We start from the raw sequence: 13084 nt of genomic DNA, 5'->3' as shown, positions 1-13084 counted from the left end.
ATCATTTAAGGGCAAAGCAGGCTCTGACACTCAGCCACAAAAGGCAAGCCCAGAACAATTTCCTTAACCTGGTTGTAACAAAAGGAGACTCGAGCACTGCTCATTAATAGAACAGTGTTTCCTCCAATAAAAGCTGACCATGCTGAGGTGGTAACCAACAGCAGAATTTCCGCCAGACCACTGTATTGTCGGAGTCATTCTGTTGGAAACTTCCACTACTGTTTGATGGTGGTCTGAAATTAAGTAAATATACCTGCTGCATTTAAAAAAAAAAAAAAAAAAGTCAGACTGTTAACCATGAGAGCCTACTTGATTCTTAAAAATAAATCCCAAGTTTCTGTTTTAAAATTGGTTAACAGATGCCAATTGTGATAGTCTGCTTTTAAATTGGTTCAAGTAAAGATGACTATGTAAAACTACAGGCCCAAATTCTGCTTCAAGTGATGTTACTGTAATCCAGAATAACTCCAATGCATTCAATGAATTCTAATTTGAATGCCATGCAGATATTTCGTATCCACTATTTTTACTTACATTCCAGAAGAGCCTTAATACTAAAGCTTTCCTGCAACACAATCCAATATTAACAGGTGATGTGACCAAATGCCAACCACTTGTTCTCAGGTGAAAAATGGTGAGTGCCCCAAGAGGGTTTATGGAGTATTTTATGGCACTGCAGAGTACATAAAATGATCACTCAGTTTAAAGTAGTATGGTATATCACACTTTTCAGCTCACACCATTTTCCTACTATAAGTCCATTTTTGGATCAGAGCTTAGTAAATGCTCAACTATGCTCCGAGAGCCAGACTGCTACCTCATTGTGCATGGAGCACCTACACAGAAGAGGACAGGTAAGCATATGCAAGTATATGAGTTCAGTTTTTTCCCCCTCACGTGTTTTACGTACATCAGATATCACTATTAGTGACAGTTTCTAGTAGCACCACAATGTGCAAACATTCCAAACATGAAAGTAATCGTGGTCCCGTCCAAAAAATGCTGGCATTCTAAAACACTTAGAATTGTATTTAATTTCCTCTTCAGCTATCCGCACCTTGGGGACAATCACTGTACAACCAAGAAAAGCACACTAGGCAACAGGATTTTAAAAGTGTTTCAGGATAAGTGAAAACAAGGCAGCTAAATTCAGAAGCCGGGTTCCCTCTAGTGGCACATACAGATAGTTACAGATGATCTGCAACCGGGAATAAAGCTGAACTGAGAAGGAGAAAGTTTAGTCACTGTTTAAAAAACCTGCCAATAGTTGGTAAAATTGCTTCTGTTGTTGCAGCACACAAAAAACAGTAACTGCTTCCCAAAACAGAGAAAGCTAGAACAGGTCCCAGGGGTCACAATCTAAAAAGGCAAACAGATGAAGAGTTCGGGAAGAGACAGCCATCCCCCCAAGCAACATGGTCAAGGTGATAGCTACGCAACAGTGAGTTTAATTTAAGCTGGTCCTCGTTTTTATGTTTTAGATGACTATTTAATACCAATTCCTAAATATTGGTACAGACTCCAATCAGGACTGTACTGTTCTAGGTATTGCACACACAAAGTTGAAGAGACCCTCTACCCCAAGAAACTTAGAGCCAAAGTCCCCAATTCTGTGGAGACTTATGCATGTGCTTGACTTTATGTAATGTGAATAGTCCCACTGAAGTCAAAGGCACTGCTTACAGCATGTAAAGTTAAGCACATGTGTAAATCTCTACAGGAATACAGCCCAAGTAATAAATAAAAAATACTTCCTTAAAGATTCAGCATCTCACTTCAGTTAAATGTGTGACCTCAAAAAATATCCTGAGACTTTTTACCTCCCACAGAGTCCACTAGCAAAACCAGGGAACACCAGACTTAATTTTGATACTTCTAAGATAAAAACAAGCAATGAGAAAAAAAAAAAAAGCAGCTTTTCAGACTTTCTTTGTTAAGTAATATAGTAGCAACAAAATCAATTTCTAGGAAAAAAAACATTTGCTACTCACCTTTGAACTTTAGGACAAAACACTGTTTTAGGTTTCAATTGAAACTGTACACAGGATTCATAACCGGTTTCATTTTTACAAAAATGTCTCAAGAACTTTCAGATGTCAAAGAGGAAGGTACTTCATTAATATACTTACTCTGTGTATAAATCCTCTATCATTGCAACAATGATAACTATGAAAGAAACTGCAAAGATTTGGCAACCAGAGCCAATAAGCGATGAAAATATTAAAGGATGACTGGACGGTCTAAAAACATCTCCATGGACCTGTTTCCACCCATATTCATCACCCAGATCTCTGTCCTGTGTATAGAAATATAGTTCAGTTATAAATATCACTGCCAAGTAATAACAAGTGAGAAAAACAAGATGCTAGGTATGAATTAATGTCTGCCCTAATGGAATCCTTAAAGCTAGATAAATTAATTCTATGGGGCAAATACTCCATGAACAACAAACATAAAATGCACAACAAAAGTCACTAGTGGAAAGCTAAATCCATTCAGAATGGTTTTGCTTCCCCAATCTACAAATGTCAGTCTTTAGGGGTTTACACAGGCTTCCAAAGCACAGGGGCCAATAGGGAGAATTTTTTTTGCCCCCCCCCCCCCCTTTTTTTTTTTATATTAAAGATAGCATGTGTGAAATTGGCACTTGTGGAAGATGGCTGCTTGAAAGATCTGGAGACTGAAGCCCAACTTATCCACAAAAAAGGATACATCATGAGTCATCGTAATGCATTTATTCTACAATGCTCTACCAACGTGCCTCACACACGAGTTGGAGGGACCAGTTCTTGCAGGGACAGAGGGGAGCTCAGTTTCCATACCCAGTCAGTTTTTGGCCCCTCTACACAGGAATGTGCCAGTTAGTGCCAGCCATGGTAATGTGAACAAATAGCGACTAGCACCTGGACTGGGTGGACCAAACATTTAATAAGAAGCAGAGTTTATGAACTCTCAGCTACTACAACCCTAAGCAGAATTCAAAGCTGCAACCTAGGAGTGAAAGGCTACTGTCTCATCACCAATCCTCTGTGCAGTCTGTCCCAACAGCTTTAAGTTTCCTAATTCAGTCCTCAGCAGCCAGCAACCTTGTAACAGGAAATTATGTTGCTCTGGTTGGGAAATCTGAAAGCCACTCTCTTCTAGAGAGAATTCCCTGACCACTTCCTAGACAAATTTTCTCCACAAATTTCAATTTATTTTCTATTTTGGTTAAAGAAGCTATTTATAAGCTCAATGAAATCAACAACAGAAAAAGCAATATGTCTTACTAAAATTTCTAAGAACTTAGTGCAAGTCTTACCATATCATCCATTTCTTCTTCTTTGCTATATCGTGCATAATCTTTTCGCAATGTTCTCATTAATATCATAGATACTAAACCCACCAGAAAGATGACCATCATGAAGGAATTGAAAATTGAAAACCAGTGAATCTACAAGAAAAAAAGACTCAATTTTAAGTACTGTAGGTACATATTAGTGCCCAATAAGAGTCAGTACAAACTATTGTACTAAGCAGCAATGAATTACCTAAAGCTTGCACAAATCCTGTTAAATATAGCTTGCAAAATTTTGAAGTTTTCATCATCTTCCGCAACACGTTGAATGTGTCCATTAGTCAAACTAAGCTGCTACAGAACATTAATAGTTAAACCTCAACATTTTCCTTTTTAAGACCAAAGGCATTCAGCGCAGAAGATTCCCATTCTGATTTGAAATCCCAATAGGCACTTTACTGCAACTTAGAGCCATCTTATTTGAGTAGCAGACGGGTCAGGTAACATTAACAGTTTTAAGCTATACCACAGTTGCAGCTGCAATATTTTGTTTCCATCTGAGACAAAGCAATCAATGCTGCAAAACCACACCAAAAAATAACATGCTATTTACTTGACATAAAATAAATATATTTTATTGGACCAATTTTTGTTGGTGAGACAGCAGCTTTCAAACTAACACAGCGCTCTTTGTCAGTTCATGCTCTTTACCTGTCTGTTACCTCTCCTTTCCAAGATGATTCTATTATAAAAAACATTACCAGCATAGCCCATGCTGCAATGTCACACAGACTAGGAACAGTAATCTGAATGGGACTGAATTTTGCAAGACCTAAGGAAAAAGTTGAGCTTGACCATGGGAAACATTCCTACAGCTATTAGTAAATGAGATGACATCGTAGCAAACTAGTTTGTAGGTCAGGTCAAACGTGTGGCACAATGTACAATGAAAGTTATTAGTTCTGGGAGTAATTAACATTTAATTTATTTAAAATACACTTCCAATGCTGAATAATTCTAACCTACCTCAAAAGCACCACCAAAAAAAACCATACACAACCCATATATGACATTTATTATAGTTGCTACCAACGCTGGAATGTAGTATTGCAGGGACTACTTTAAAATCATAAGAACACTCCCTGGAAAAGTTTATAATTTGAAAAGCAATGTCATATTTTGCACCTAAGGGGCTCAACATACATCTCCCTGTTCAAAACTGAAAAACACATGACAATCAGCCAGTAACTAACATCTACCTTACCAGAAGAAGAGCTATGTCCAGAGTGCTTATAAGTAGTTTTAACTAGACATGTGCCCACCCCAAGTTCAGATCAAGATATGAACTTCCCCAGAGACCAGGGACTTGAGTTTGAGCTCATCTCTTGTTCTAGCACTGGCTAATTCTCTATCCGAGAAAAATAAATCAGGATTTAGCATGAAAAAAAGGTATACTTCCCCCACATCTGTTCACTGTGCTGTTAGTACTTTCAGCAGTGTGTGAAATGGTTCCACTGTCCATTAACTAGTCTCATTATTAACATGGAAAAGAACATCCATTTTGCCTTATTCTCAAAGTGACACTGGAGATTTTCAGTTATTAATATTTCCATATTGCTGCACTCATTTCACAAGTTCATACAAAGTGGGAAAGAGGCAGAGGACGATTGCCACAGCAGTCAGTAAGCCACTGATCTTTAAAAACCCCATCCAAATGCTACTCCAACTCCACCCTGAAATCCCAAATGGGACAATGGCAATGAAAGGCTTTAGGAGAGTTCAAAACCATAACTTAAGCTGCTGTCTGTCTGCTTCAATGAAAAGTGCAGCTTACCTGTCTAAATCAAAAGGATGGTTGTTTTTTTCCCCAATTCAAAACAAAACACAGCCAGTAAACAGTGTGGGCAATTGACAGGTCCACAGCGATACTGATTCAGCACCATTTACTTTCTTCTGTTGTGAGCATAACATCAATGCTGCTTAGGACATATCAAGTCGGAACAATTGTTTACAGTACTCTGCTAGGAGCGGGGATGGGACACAAGTATAGCAGGGGAGCAGAATAAGGCAGCTTCTGGGACAGTTTCAGATAGACTGAAGCAGTCAGAAAGCCTCTATACAGCATTTTCTCATGAAGCAGCACAATGTGCGTTCCCTACTGCATCGTTGGCATCTTTTCCACTTGAGAAAGAATTCATAAAAATTCATATGTGCTGCCTTCTTAGCTTACCGGGTGCTGCAGAGGAAAGTTTTCCATGAAGAGTGCTATTCCACAAGTAACCTCATGTTAAAAATAAAATCAACTGGATTGAGCCATTTTTAAGTATTTTATCTGCCCCCTTCTCAAAAGGGACAGAGCCACCTCCAAAACATTTTACCTTTCCTTTATCACTACAACAGAAGCAATCGGAGCAGCGTGGAGAACTGTTCCACTGGCCTTTCTGAACCAGAGTACATTTCAAAGGAAGCTTTGTATGGCTGTTTTAGAACTACATACTCTGTGTTGAAAGAAAGATGGGTCAAGGTACTTGTCGAATCGATCTTCAAACTTCACATCGGATTTTTTCCATTTCACCTGGAGAGAGAAAAGATTTACACTTGAAAAGCCCACAATACTTGCTCAGCCATAAATCCACAGGGATTTAAAAACTCCATATCAGATTTTTTTCTTTAGTTTAAAAATGAATTTAGGAGATAACAAAAGGAGCTTGGCTGACAGCCCTTAAGGACTGAAATCTACAGAACAGGAAGAGCATAAGCAACAGCAATGCATACGTCACCATGCTGCCCTGCAAAACTACTCCAACCCTCAACTGAGAAAGCACATCTAGGAACAAGATTAGTCTAAAGGCTTAGCTAGACTTGCAAGTTAGAGCGCATTAAAGCAGCCCCAGGTGCCCTAACTCCTGAGGTGTCCACAGTGGCAAGGCACTTATAGCTCCTGGACTCTGCAGCTGGAGTGCTCCTGGTAATCCACCTTCATGAGAAGAATAAAGCTTGCTGCACCCAGCCCGGGCATCAGAGTGGATGAGGTGTTGCATTACTGCACTATGACTGACCTCCAGAAACGTCCCATAATCCCCCAAAGTCAAATGGCCACTTTTCTCATTGTTTTGAAATCCGCTGCCGGCATGCGGATATCCCCTTTCAAAGCTCCGTTTCTGACAGCCAGCACGCTCCAGGAAAAAGCAAACCATTAGTGTGGAATGCTTCTGGTGTGTGTGGGTGGAGGAAAGTCTGCTGCTGTCTGAACTTACAAGACAGCATGCTGACACGCTCTCAGCCCCCCAAAACACAGTCTCTCCCGCACATACACACTCCCTGTCACACTTCATCCCCTACCCCATTTGAAAAACACGTTGCAGCCACTTGCACGCTGCGATAGCTACCACTATGCACTGCTCTTTGTTGCAAGAGCTGCTAATGCGGCCATGCCAGTGCACTTGCAGCTGACTGTGTAAACACACGGCTGCTGCGGTCTCCAAAGGCTGGTTTAACTACCTGCGCTCTACATCTGCAAGTGTAGCCAAGCCCTTAGGTACCCCGTAGGCCAGGTCCACATTACAAAGTTAGGTTTCAGAGTAGCAGCCGTGTTAGTCTGTATTCGCAAAAAGAAAAGGAGTACTTGTGGCACCTTAGAGACTAACAAATTTATTTGAGTATAAGCTTTCGTGAGCTACCAATGAAGTGAGCAGTAGCTCAAGAAAGCTTATGCTCAAATAAATTTGTTAGTCTCTAAGGTGCCACAAGTACTCCTTTTCTTATTACAAAGTTAGGTCAACCCAGCTGCGTTGCTCAGGGGTATGAAATATCTACACTGCTGAGCGACATCGTTAAAAATCCATTATGTTAAGAAAATCTAATACATTAGGTAGATGTGTTAGTGTTAATAACGAAGTACTTTAAGTTTAAATGTGAGACTGTCTGTTAAAATAAAGCAATGTAGTGGAAGGTACACATAAGCAAGCATGCTTGTGTATGTACTGTTAGCAACCAGTTCATTAAATAAACCACAACATTAAACTAATTTTACTTTCAATACTCTTACTTTTCCTCTTTTCTGCTACATCCAGGAGGCCCTCTGTCAGAGGGGTGCTTTCCCCTCTCCTCAATCATTGGTGGGTGCATACTGAGACCTTCATGCCAAGCTTCTTCCCAATGCCAGCAATAGCACTGGCAGCTGTGGGAACTCTCTCCTCCCAGGCAGGAGAGAGATGCCTCCTCATGACAAAGCACCTCCGCACAGCAGGAGCTGATCAGACCATGGTCCCTGTTTGCCCATTTAGGGGGAACCTTGCTCTGCACTAGGAACTGGACTGAGATACCATTATCATCTGTCACACAGGTGATTCAATTACCCATTGATGTAAACTGCCCTGGGACAAACTGAAACCTGTGTACTAGATATGGAAGTTACTTGTAGATTTGAAATTTGATTCCAAATACGCTAGCGTCATTAGGCATGAAACATGACTTAGGAAAAGACCAATATATGCACACTTTCAGACACATTTTGCATTTCTCCAAAGCCATGACAGAAGGACAGTCAGACCAAATTTCAGTGAGTGGTACTGCAATACTATGCACCAGGTCACAACATTCAGCTCTGTGGGACAGGAGCAGCTGCTGAGCAGTGAGTGTGGGATGGGTTCGCACTCCAATACTCCTCCTTCCCCCAGGGCTACCCCCTCCCCTCCACACAGCTCCAGGGGAAATGTATGTTTGCCCAGTTTTACACCCCTAGTTTCATGATTTCTGTGGGTGTAATTGAACCATGAACCCACATTAAAGCCACCCTATTTACATGCTTCAGTTAGTTGTTTTAAATACATATCAGCACTTTAAATGTAATTCTACAAACAGCAAGTTATGGAAAAGATGCATCTTCACTTATGACACTTTTCCCTGTAAAAACACAGACATCAATTTTGGATATGTGAGTAACTATTCCTAATATACTATACCCTGCATAATTTCTTATCCCTTGTATATTACTGCATTACTTACTGAATATGACATTTGGATTTTGGTATTTGGAACCAATTTGACCTTTCCTTCACTTGTCAGATTCACATCCACAATTCTATTCCCATTAAAACCAATTTCAAGTTTTTTGTAGGTCCAAAGATAATAGTCTTCCCCATTTTCATCTGCTTCACCAACAATTCCTGTAGAAGAAACAAGTATTGTATAAGACACAACAAGCAATTACAAGCATGTTTCAAGAGTATTTTGTGAATAATTTCATGAACATTCGATATACTATGGCACACTACAAAAATAATCTCGGTAGCTAAATTAACATTACAAAAAAAAAATCAGGACATACGTTTAAGTCTTCCTTGTTTTTGAGCTAGTGTGTTTGATAGCGTTGCACCTTCAAGCAACTGATTTGCTAGACCAGCAGACAGTGATGATATCACAGTAAATGTACAGGTGCAGATAACAAGGACCATATTAGTAGTGCAAGACACAGTTGTATCAATGTTCCTTTTATCTTTTCATCTGAGTGCCAGTATAAAGTTTATGACCAAAACTTTAATTCCAATCCCTCCCGCTTACTTTCTCCTTTCCCTTGTTCCATCTATTCTTTCACTCATTCATTCTTTCCTCTTCTATGACTCACTTCACATTCATTCTATATCCCACATTCATTATTGCCACCTCTGCCTCATCACATTCCCCCACACACTGTGTCCTCATTTGCACTCAAATTTTTCTGCTGTTTGTCAGAAACAAAAAGGTCCTGACTGCTCTACTTTTGCTGATGGACACTGGCAAGATCTTTCATGGCCCCATTCATCTCCATTTCCTGAGTGACAAAGCAAAATACGAACACTTAACTATTTTGCTACATATCATTTTATGAGAAATATCCAGTCTGATCTTATCCTAATCCTAGAGGTACTCCTCAACTCCAGGTAGAGAAGTGATCAAACACCACTAGAAACACTGGACTGATTGCATTATTGATTTTCATTATTTGTTACAAATTTCTTGATTTTCATGCAGCTGCTGCAACATTTCTGCTCTGTCACACAAGGTTTCCACAGAATCCAGGGACTCTGACATAAAAGTTAGGTTCAGGTTGCCATTGAGTACATGGGCCTCAGCCATGGAACAGATACCCTCCCTCCTAAGAATAACTTCAAGACACATAGTTCAGGTTCTTCATAACACCTCAAAAAACCAGGATGTCTTTGGCAGCTACAAACTGTGGCGAAGAGCCATGTATAAAAACATAAAAATCACCTCAATCTCTTCATAAAGAAAGTAAGATTCAGAATCAAGAACTTCTACCTCTTATAATAGTAGCATTCAAAGTGTGCAAACATATAGGAAGACATGTCAAAAAAGAAACAAGCAGTTGAAAGGCAAGGGAAAGGGTTTCCCCAAAGGAACAGATGCAAGAAGAAACAGCACCTGAAGGTTATCTATGCTCTTTATTTTTCAAGATAGTATTTTTCTTTACGCCTCATTCAAGCTCCTCTGTTCAGTGTTGCCTCACGTACATCGTGCAGGAAAAACATTTGCCAATTTGTGGCTATGCTATTCAGCCTGACATCTGCTCTGCTGGTGTTGCCCAAAGCCACGACACAATGGATCTCTTAACAGCTAAAAGGATATTCAGATCAACCACCTCTTGAAGGTGACACACCATTACACCCAGTCAAGGAGACTGCATGCCATAGAGCCAAGTCAGTCTATCTACTATCTGCCTTGGCTTTGTAGCAAGAAAAGCACTCATTCCATTTTACCTGGATTCAATTTAAAAGCAACAAAGGTTAGGTAACCTTCTAGAGTTAGTGACTCAGATGCAGTCCTTCCAATAGTAATTTGAGGTCAATGACTTTTCATTGTCTACAAACAAGAGTTATTGTAAGCTATCTAGATATAGTCTAGCGAGCACTCTTCTTTTTCCAGACCTTCCAAGCTTTCCTCCTAAGGGTAACTTCAAGTGTTGATGATGTGTCAAAGTGGTAAATCCAACAATGGCCTAACAGTATCTCCCATGGTGGACAACCAGAAGAAATAGAACATACTGGCAGGCAAACTTCTACCATGCTCATAGACAAAATTAGGACAGTCATAAAAAGAAGACCATTTTGATGGGAGCTCAGATTTCTTGACACCTGTTAAGAAAAGCAGTCTGCTTCACCAACTAAGTTAAGCATAAACTGCCTAGAATTCATAGCAGGAGGCCATGCCATTTGGATTCTATTCCCCCAAACTCCTCAGAACAGACTTGCTTTCTATCAGTAGCACATGGTAGGGCTCAGCTAACCCATTAAGGAGACACAGTAACAAGCTGAACCAAGAAAAAACCCACCAAGGCCTTGTGTACACTAGGAACATTTTACATTGTTAAAAAAAATGGTGCTTAAAATGCAGGCAGGCAAGACTACAGTAGGCCTCCCAAGGGTGGTAATCTTGCGGAAACCAGCTGAACTGATGTTAAGACCGATGGATAACAGCAGGAATGCAGCATTCAGCACAAAGAATCACTAAAAAAAATGCTAACAGGTTCTAGTTACTGAAAATCCAGTTTCTGTCATTCCCAGCACTCCAAGAGAAAATTCTCACTCTTGAAGATCTTTACAGCACACTACTCACCAATATCTAGGTTCTCACATATTACCCTATAAATTCCCCACTGGTACTACCAATGGCTCAGCTCCACTAATGGTAGAAACAATGGAAATGCTAGTGTACACAAGATACAACTGGTCATTGGTGTTTGTACAGTTAGGTCAGGGTGGGCAAACTTTTTGGCCTGAGGGCCACATCGGGGTTCCGAAACTGTATGGAGGGCCGGGTAGGGAAGGCTGTGCCTCCCCAAACAGCCTGGCCCCTGCCCCCTATCCGCCCCCTTCCATTTCCCACCCCGACTGCCCCCTCAGAACCCCCAATGCATCCAACCCCCCCGCTCCTTGTCCTGGGACCCCCCACCCCCTATCCAAACCAACCCCCCTGCTCCCTGTCCCTTGACTGCCCTGACCCCTATCCACACCCCTGCCCCGACAGGCCCCCCGGGACTCCCACTCCTATCCAACCCCCCATCCAATCCCCCCTGTTCCCCGTCCCCTGACCGCTCCCCCCCGCGACCCCTGAACCATGGCCTGAGCCGGAGCCTGGCGTGCCGGGTCACGCAAGTGCAAGACGCCATGTGGCTAAGGAGACTCACGCATCCCCTTCCTGTTGAGGCTGGGAATTGCTGGAGGCTTTGAATGATGTCCGTGATGGCTTGGAATCGGGACGTCGGAAGAAGGGCCCATGCCTGGACGGAGTCTAATGAATCCTATTCTCTAATCAGTTCCAGGGTCAATTTCCCCACATTGAGGATGAGACCCAGCCACTCAAAGTGCACCTGACCGAGTGGAGTTGGGACTGCACCTGTGCCGGCCCCTGAGCAGCTAGTCATCAAGGTAGGGGTATACCTGCACGTGCTGTAGAGGAAGGAAGGCAGCCATGACCGACATGCACTTGGTGAACATGCGGGGGGCTGTTGAGAGGCCGAATGGAAGGGCAATGAATTGGTAATGTTTGTGGTTGACCACGAAGTGCAGGAAGCGCCTGTTCGCTGGACGAATCGCTATGTCAAGGGCAGCATACCAGTCTCCCAGATCCAGAGATGGGATAATGGTGGCTAGGGAAACCATGCAGAACTTGAACTTTACCATGGATTTGTTGAGCCCACGCAGGTCCAGGATGGGTCTGAAACCCCCCTTGGCCTTGGGGATTATGAAGTATGAGTAGAATCCCTTGCCCCTTAGGTCCTGAGGAACCTCCTCCACCGCTCCTATGACGAGGAGCGCCCACACCTCCTGGATAAGGAGTTACTCGTGAGGGGGTCCCTGAAGAGGGATGTGGAAGGAGGGGTGGGAGGGAGGATAGGAGGAGAACTGGATAGAGTATCCCGCTTCCACTGTGTGGAGGACCCAGCGGTCTGAGGTTATTTGGGACCATGCATGGTAGAAGTGGGACAAATGATTCAAAAAGAGTAGGGAAGGATCCAGGGGTGAGTCAGGTGCACTGTCTCCGGGCGTCCCATCAAAAGGCCTGCTTAGAAGCAGATGATCGTTTGGTCGGGCCCTGGTCTTGTCTGGACAGGAGGTTGGAAGCTGCCTTCTGCCATTCCTTCCCCTCCACCTGTATAAGTCCTGCCTCGGCTGAGGAGGGTAAGAGCGCTGCTGCAGCTGTTGGGGTTTGAAGTGCTTCCGTTGCATTGCCGGGGTGTGCTTACCCAAGGACTTCATAGTCACCTTTGAGTCCTTTAGGCTATGCAGCCGAGAGTCAGTCTGCTCCGCAAAACAGGCCTGCTCCATCAAAGGGCAGGTCCTGCATTGTCTGCTGAATCTCAGTCGGTAGGCCGGAGGTTTGCAATCAAGAGGTGCGCCTCAGGGCAATACCCGAGGACAAGGTACTCACCGCCGAGTCCACAGCATCCAGTGAGGCCTGTGAAGAGGTCTGTGCCTTCGCCTTGCCCTCCTCTACTATAGCCCCAAACTTCTCCCTGGATTCAGGTAGCACGAACTCCTTGAACTTAAGCATTGAGTTCCAGGATTTGAAGTTATATCGGCTCAGAATTGCCTGCTGGTTGGCAATCCCGAGCTGGGGGCCCCCCTGGTAGAGTACATGTTAGGGCCAAGTAAGTCCAGACGCTTGACATCCGTGGATTTGGGCGCTGGGGCCTGCTGCCCCTCTCTCATATTTACAGCTGCAACCACCAGTGAGCAGGGCTGTAGGTGCGTAAAGAGGTATTTGTACCTCTTTGAGGGCATGAAGTACTTCCTCTCGATCCCTTTG

The 13084-nt window shown here is 42.7% G+C and overlaps 1 protein-coding gene across 2 annotated transcripts in view; it reads right to left on the bottom strand.

Moving 5' to 3' along the window:
- Positions 1 to 13084, bottom strand: part of TM9SF3 (transmembrane 9 superfamily member 3) — an 87441-nt gene that overhangs the window by 38320 nt on the left and 36037 nt on the right. For both annotated transcript variants that reach the window (XM_038409629.2, XM_043519958.1), the window contains exons 4-7: positions 8285 to 8445; positions 5775 to 5852; positions 3302 to 3433; positions 2130 to 2296 (exon numbers count right to left, since the gene is read on the bottom strand). In XM_038409629.2, coding sequence (XP_038265557.1) covers positions 2130 to 2296; positions 3302 to 3433; positions 5775 to 5852; positions 8285 to 8445 — 538 coding nt within the window. The remainder of the gene's footprint in view (positions 1 to 2129; positions 2297 to 3301; positions 3434 to 5774; positions 5853 to 8284; positions 8446 to 13084) is intronic.

Source organism: Dermochelys coriacea, chromosome 7, assembly GCF_009764565.3.
Source record: "Dermochelys coriacea isolate rDerCor1 chromosome 7, rDerCor1.pri.v4, whole genome shotgun sequence".
Classification (NCBI taxonomy): Eukaryota; Metazoa; Chordata; order Testudines; family Dermochelyidae; genus Dermochelys; species Dermochelys coriacea.
The sequence above is the reverse complement of the archived record's forward strand: the minus strand, read 5'-3'. Positions and strand labels throughout refer to the sequence as shown.